At 39.9% G+C, this 7,837-nt stretch overlaps 1 protein-coding gene across 1 annotated transcript; it reads right to left on the bottom strand.

The window, feature by feature from the left end:
• Positions 1-660: 660 nt before the first annotated feature.
• Positions 661-3,329, bottom strand: LOC308084758 (BTB/POZ domain-containing protein KCTD12-like). The gene is made up of 2 exons (XM_080427615.1): positions 2,834-3,329; positions 661-1,732 (listed from the first exon to the last, which is right to left on the bottom strand). The coding sequence occupies exons 1-2, from the start codon at positions 3,221-3,223 to the stop codon at positions 1,292-1,294; spliced, it is 831 nt and encodes a 276-aa protein (XP_080283741.1). The 5' UTR covers positions 3,224-3,329; the 3' UTR covers positions 661-1,291.
• Positions 3,330-7,837: the final 4,508 nt, after the last annotated feature.

The raw sequence follows: 7,837 nt of genomic DNA, 5'->3' as shown, positions 1-7,837 counted from the left end.
GTAGAATTGGGTTTTGAGAGTGACTGAGAGTAAAAAAAAAAAAAGTGAATATAAAATGAAATTATATGAAATGTTTTGCTGTTAGGGGCACTAGTATTCCCATTACTTGCATGATGCCTGGTACAGTTCTTTGTGACTCACAATTGTCACATCGAAAGTGTATATGGACATGATGAGATTTGTTGACTCAACGTCAATTCTGTGAGTTAAATTTGGTGAGGGAAGACTATCACTTCAGCAAAAGCACTACATTAACCCCCCTTCCCCCCGAGGGGGGAGGGGGGGTTAAGATTCTGGCCCAGTCAACGTTAGAATTCACCATACGCCACTGATATATATATATTAGCCTACTTTTTACTGTCTATGACGTTAGCATTAAGAACCCTTTTTAACCCTCAATGGTTCATTTCTGAAAAAGGAGGTTATTGTAAAAAGATTTACGGGTTCCGACATGTTTGTTTACAATGAAGAGTGGACGGCGCTGGTGCCTTTTGGACCCAGAAGTGACGTCGGACTACAATTTTTTTTTAAGTTACCTCTAAATGCCAATACAAATGAAATGGAAAGCATTTGCTTGTTTAGAAAAATTCTGCTTCCCTGTCTTCCTGGTAGACAATCTTGTGAAATACTAGCCCCTTGTGAAAATTATGGGACTCAGGCTATAGTTCCTTTTTCAGACTTTATTTGATTAAGCTTAAAGTAGGAAGGAAATGTGACAATAATCATCATAAAAAAGAATCATAGTCAACAAAAAGTTACAAAATACATAGGCTACATTGTGAAACTGTGACAGTTATATAATCAACAAAATATTTAACAGTTAATATGGGCTAATATGTCAGATATCAGAACATCAGATAGTAGCCTTTCATTTTGCATCCCTCATGAGAAATTCATGATTAATGTCTTTGAAAATCTAGAAATATGAAAAGAAATATAATAATAATAATAATAATAATAATAATAATAATAACAGGGAGTAGACCAAAGCAAATGTCACTAGTGACAGAAAATAAGCAATTCAGCCCAGAAGCAACACAACAGTTTATGGGTTTTTCTCATAGTTTTTCTCAATAAAATTGAGATTACACCCAATATTCTCTAGGCGTAAAATATATTGGGCCAGCTGCGCCGTCACGCACAGTTATTACGTAGTAGCCTATAGCGGTGTCGCTCGCCGACAAGAACTGATCTCGACATGTAGCTTGCTTGAAGAGTATTCCTTGTCGCCAAGCGTCAGCCATGTGCGATGGAGTAGCCTATACATTAATTAAATTATAGAAATAGTTTATCATTGGCGGGCGAAAACATACTCTGTGTAGCTGCTCCAGATCTTGTCTTCATTCGGGTCGTTGCTGTTGTACGCGCACGTCCCGGTGGAGCTGCACGCCACCATGCGGAAGCCGCTCTCCGCCAGGCTGTCGAACGCCTGCTCCAAGAAGTTATACTTCAAGTAATACCTAGACGTGTACTTGTCAGGCGTTCGGTCAGGGTCCCGACTCTCGTTCAGCGTGTCTCCAAAAACCTCCTTTGCCAACGAGATCTTACTGCAGACAGTTATTCTGGCGACCCTGCGGAATTTGGCGTCTGTTTGGATGTCTCTCCCGATGGTGTAGGTTCCCCTGTAGCCGATGGTGACATAGCCAGGTGTGCCTTTGGGTGGCGGCTGGGGTGGAGAACCGGTGGTGGTGGTGCTGACCGTGGTGGTGACCTGTGCCAGTGATGCCAGATTCTGCGAGAGAAATAAGCAACCAGGTCTATGAAAACAAGCCCAAAAGAAGCGTCTAGGCTACGGCTATTTGAAAATAGCTGACCTACAAGCTCACAACGCGTCGCGATGGACGCGTTGTGAGCTTGTAGATTTGCTATTTTTTTTTAAAAGACAAAAACAATATTGGGGGAATTATTATTATTATTATTATTATTTAACATTTTAACAACACAAATCTTGTATGGGGGGTACAAAATATTTTCAGATGGGGGGGGTCTGTGGACAAATACATATTTATTTGGGGGTCCTTGACATGAAAATGTTTAAGATCCACTTTTAGGAAACAAGACCAAAATAAGCAACTACACTTTAGAAACAATTAAAGGAGTAGTTCACCCAAAAAATGACGTATTTTCTATCAATTGCACACCCCATGAAGCCTTGAATTCATGGATTTGTTTTTGTTTTTGTCGCATTCGTAAGCCAATAATTTGATTACCGTCTCCTACCGGCTAATGTATCCGGTAGGAGACACAAAGTAGACTCTTTGTGTCTCCTACCGCAAATACACCCGGTCATCAAATGATTGGCTTAGGAATGCAACAAAAACAAAAACAAATCCATGAATTCAAGGCTTCATGGGGTGAGTAATTGATAGAGATTTTTTTTGGGTGAACTACTCCTTTAAGCCCCAAAAACCACAACCAAAACTACTAGACCCTCCAGAAATGTATCGCATAATCAGCCAAACGGCGCAGATTATGGGGTTGTCAAATCACATATTTTCGTTCAAAGATCCTGCATATTTTGCAACCTTTTGCATATTTAGCATTATTCGCAACTTTTCCACATAATTCGCAACTTTCCGCATATTTCGCAACTTTTCACATATTTCGCAACTTTAAGCATAGGCCTATTTCTTAACTTTATGCATATAACTTTTCGCAACTTCCCGCAATTACACCGCACAAAATCACATAAAACACCGCAAATTTCATGCAAAATCAAGGATTTAAGGCCACATAATAGGATTTTTGCCCGTGTTTTTCTGGAGGGTCTTACAAGCAACTTCACATTAAAAACTCGCTTATAATACGCGGACATGGCAACCCTGGTGCTGACCTGTGCCCCTTCCTCCGGACCCCCGGTCTTCAACGGGTCTCTACCAGAGACAGCCGTCCTGAGGCGCTGCGACAGATCGTGAAGCAGAAAGAAGTCCGCTTCCCTCTGCAGTCTCCTCTTGTCCTCGAACAGCTCGGGCAGGAGAACGAGGTCCAAGTCCCTCAAGTACTCCAAGATGTGACGGAACAGACAGCCGTCCCGGTCGAAGAAGAAGCGCCCTTTGCGGTCTCTCGGCGCCTCGTCCGGGCGGCTCTGGGCGAACGTTTTCCACAGGAGAGAATTCGGAACCGAAGTCAGAGTTTTGAGTTGGGTCACGTAGAGTTGTCCGCCCACGTTCAACTCGATGATGTCGGGGAATTGTTGTAAACTTTTGCTGTCGATTTGAGCCATCTCTCTCTCTCTCTCTTTCTACCTCCGTATCATAGGCTAACGCTCCAGATGCCTGGGAAGGGTAGACGGGGACGTACGTAGGCTGACTGTAAAGAGTTGTTTATATGGTTTTTGGGGGTATGTGGGAGGAGGAGGAGGAGGAGAATATAGGAGGACACACATCTCTGCGATTAACTCTTCAGTGGGAAATGGGCTGCTGTAGGCTTAGCCATGAAACATGACTGTCATATCATGGCAGACAGTCATGGATGAACTTCAACCTGGTGTTTGCACTTTCTCTCCTTTTGGTCTGTACATCTACATAAACGTTCAGATTTCAAATATAAAGTGCTTACCCTATGGCCACGGATGTTACAATTATGTACGGCTCCAGAAGTACCAGTATATACCTTATTGTTCAGTAAAAAGCATTTTAATCCGATTGGTGGCCATTTTCTCATAGAGTTATAATGTATTAGAGTGCAATACATCTCCCAACCGATAGGGTCGCGTAGTTAAAAGCATATGAAAAAATTACGGGGGAAATGCCCACCGATTGGATTAAAATGTTTTTTATTGAACAATACGGAAGATACGGGTACTTTTGAAGGCCCGTACACAATTTTAACGTCCGTGGCCATAGGGTAAGCACTTTATATTTGAAATTTCAACGTTTATGTAGATGTACGGGCCGTAAAGGAAGAAAGTGCAAACACCAGGTTGAAGTTCATCCATGACAGACGACCGTCGTGTGATCCATGGCTACTGTAGGCTATGCCATAAAATCTCGCGCTTTCAGTAAACTGATAGAAGAAGAAATTAAGCTATTGGGATAAAGTTATTATTGGACAAAGGCTGTGTCAGACTTTAAGTTGTCGATTAATTCATGAAGATACATTTCTTCAAGATCTTTTCCCCCCAATACAGCGCTGGCATATGTGTAATTATAGGGTGGATTTTTGAGGGCAAAATGGCCCTTCTAGCCTACCACTTTTTAAAAGCATACAATTAAAATCTATAAATTATAGCTTTGGGTGGAAATGCGAAGGAAAACAAAAACATGAATGTGCATCAGCTATGCATTTCACTGTCCAAAACCTAAAACCAACAGTAGCCCTACAGCAAAAGACACAGTTGAGTTGGCTAATATTGTTTATAAAGACCACTATTGCCTACATAAACAATCGATCGCATATCCTTGAGGGGTCTAATCCACCCAGACCACCAATTCATTTAGCTATTATATTATTAAGAATCCTTCTATTTATGACAGAGCATAGACTTAACTGTGGCACTATATTGTTTGGGTGAGACTGACATCTTGTGGAGAATGAATGCAACTACAGTATGAGGCAGTGGGTGAATGGATCCTACTAGTACTCAGGTACTACTGTACTTAAGTACAAATTTGAAGAATTTTTACTTTACTGGATTTTGTCCACAATACTTTTACTTCTACTCCACTACACCTCAGAGGCAAATATTGTACTTTTACTCCACTACAATTATCTGAAAACTTTAGTTACTAGTTACTTTGTAGATTTTGTTACTATATATTATCATTTGTTATTAGATTAAATTATTACAAAATATTAATTAACCACTTAAGCCCTGAAAATATCTTTATAGGCTGTATATTTTATACATTTGAAAACTTGAAATTGGACATTCTGCATAATTAGTACTTTCTACTTTTGGTACTTTAAGTACATTTTGATACAAATACTTTTGTACTTTTACTGAAGTACATTTTGAATTCCGGACTTGTGCTTGTAGCATAGTATTTCTATGTATTGATACTTTTACTTACGTAAAAAATGTGATTACTTTTTCCACCACTGGTATGAGGTATAAATTCCCTCCTTTGACTATCCTCAGCAGGGGGTGTAGTGTATAGGCTTATATGTGCTCTCCGCTTCCCTGTCTTTCTCTGTGTCTCTAATTACGTAGTATTTTCAATTCAAATATGCTTTATTGGCATGGGGAAACAAAAACAACGCACATCCTCTGTCTTTGGTTCTGAGCCAAACTGCAGAAGCAGCTAAATCATAAAGCAAAAGGAAGGGCTTTCAACTCACTACAATGCTCCAAAATGTTAATAAACAGCAGCAAAACAAACATTTCTTTGAATGACCTTATTGCGTTCTTCTTCAGGTTAAGGTTAATTAACCTGAAGAAAACCGCAAAGTAAAAATGTTGTTGTTTTGCTGCTGTTTATTAAACATCTGGAGCATTTAAAGTGTGTTAAGCCCAGTGGGGTAAAGTAACTATTTACTACAAGTACTGTAAGTACAATTTTGAGGTATTTTTACTTTACTGGAGTATTTCCAATTGTCAATCATTTTACTTCTACTCCACTACATCTCAAAGGCAAATATTTTACTTTACTCCTCTATAATTATTTGAAAACCTTTTACTGGTTACTTCGTAGATCTTGATTGTTATTACAAAACATACATTGACCACTTCAGCCCTATGTATACTATTACAGGCTCAAATGACGCGTTGTGAGCTTGTAGATCTGCTATTTTCAAAGCTTTTTATACATTTGGAAACTTGTGAAATGGGACATTCTGCATATAATGCGTACTTTTACTTTCAGTATTGAAGTATATTTTAATGCGAATACTTTTGTACTTTTTATTTGTAACAGAGTATTTCTACATTGTGGTATTGTAGTTTTACTTAAGTACAAAATGTGACCACTTCTCCCACCACTGGTTGAGCCAGTTGAGCATAATGTTTACATTGTCAAAGCAAGAGCAGGAAAAAAATTGTGTAGAGTAAAGCTAATAGCCTATAAAGAAATATGTAAACAGAGCTGTGTATCATTGCAACATTATAAACACAACCAAAAATACACACACACTACAAACACACACACACGCACGTGCGCGCACCCACCCCCACACACACCCCCACACCCCACACACACACACACACACACACACACACACACACACACACACACACACACACACACACACACACACAGATAATTAAAGATAAATTAGAATACAAAATTGCAGTTCTTTTCACAGATGTTTTTAATATAAGCAGGAATACAGTGATTGACAGTGGCTGTGTATATTCCATTGGAATTGCTTTTCCTGTCACAACAGCTGCTGTGTTTGCACATTTCTTTCCTTCACCCAGGCCAGCGGATAGGCAAGTTTTGTTTTGGGGTGTTTGTAATCTGTGGGAAGTATCTCTCAAACAAACACACACACACACACACACACACACACACACACACACACACACACACACACACACACACACACACACACACACACACACACACACACACACACACACACACACACTCATTTATTAGTTAAGTTATTGGCTTTGGTACCAGCTTCTTCTGTCTTGACCTTTCACAGAGATCTGTGAGGAGAGAGGGATGCGTTTCCTCTGAACTAACCCCCACTGCATCCTCAGCAGGGGAAGTGTAAGCTCTCTCTCTCTCTCTCTCTCTCTCTCTCTCTCTCTCTCTCTCTCTCTCTCTCTCTCTCTCTCTCTCTCTCTCTCAGCAGGGAAGCTATGACCCCAGTATTCTGCTGCTGTTGGAAAGGTTACCCTTTGTTCTGGCAGTTAGCAGATAATTGGGCATAAGAAACTGGAGTTATGGTAGCTGTCTCTCTGCTCTCCTGTTTAAACTGTTAAGGAGACAGGTCTGCTCCTCACTGATCACACATTTATACTTTTCTCTCGATAGTTCCAATTATCTAATATCGATACTTGAGGCATTGAAGATGTGAAACCACTTGAGAATGAAAAGGAGCAAGTAACTTGGTCAAAATTAGTTCCACCTGGCTCCGCCTGGTGGACAATAAAAGACTGTTCATCTTCTGTCACAGAAATCACAATTTGACTTTTAGTATTAGATCAGTTGATATGGCTTATTGGTATGCATTGCAGCATCAGAAACAGGTCAATAATATCCAGCTCCAAATACAGACCGAGTACAAATCAATTGTAGTTTACTTTTCAGATTGATTTGAAGTTAGATCTGCAGTAAAAAGAAAATAAACGGAGCCACCAAACTGTTGCCCCCCCCCCAACAGTACAGTCTTTTACCCCTTTTTCTCCCCAAAATAGTCGTTATGCTAATTAAGTCCTCACACTGTTTGCCACTGCTGTTGTAGGCTACCATATGGGTCCCCACTGGGAGGGCCTAGAGTCCTACACTCTAGGTCCTAGTGCAGGGGTATTCAACTAGATTAGGCAGGGGGCCACGATTGTAAAATGACTTGAGGGTTCATGGTTTAACCGGAAACCGTTAAGAAATGTGTAACTGGTTGCTTAAACAGTTAATTTATTACGTTATTATTTTATTTATTTTGTGGTGCAAAGGCCCCCTAAAGTGATGCCTGGAGGTAGCCGTCCAGCCGCCATGACAGCTGCCCCATTCTGCCTTGCAATTTATACATAAATATAATGAAATAAACTGTGGTTCAAAAAGTACTTGAAAGCCATACTTGAGTAAGAGAACAGATATCTTACTTTAAATATGTTTGTACTTTAGTAAAAGTAAAATTCACCCTTAAGAAAATCACTTGGGTCAAAGTGTTAAATTAGCTCACCCTAAATGTACTTAAGAAAAGTATCTGGTGTTAAAATGTAGTTATG

The sequence above is a fragment of the Gymnoscopelus braueri genome (assembly GCF_963280865.1).
Source record: "Gymnoscopelus braueri genome assembly, chromosome: 1".
Classification (NCBI taxonomy): domain Eukaryota; kingdom Metazoa; phylum Chordata; class Actinopteri; order Myctophiformes; family Myctophidae; genus Gymnoscopelus; species Gymnoscopelus braueri.
This window is presented reverse-complemented; position numbering and strand designations above follow the sequence as displayed.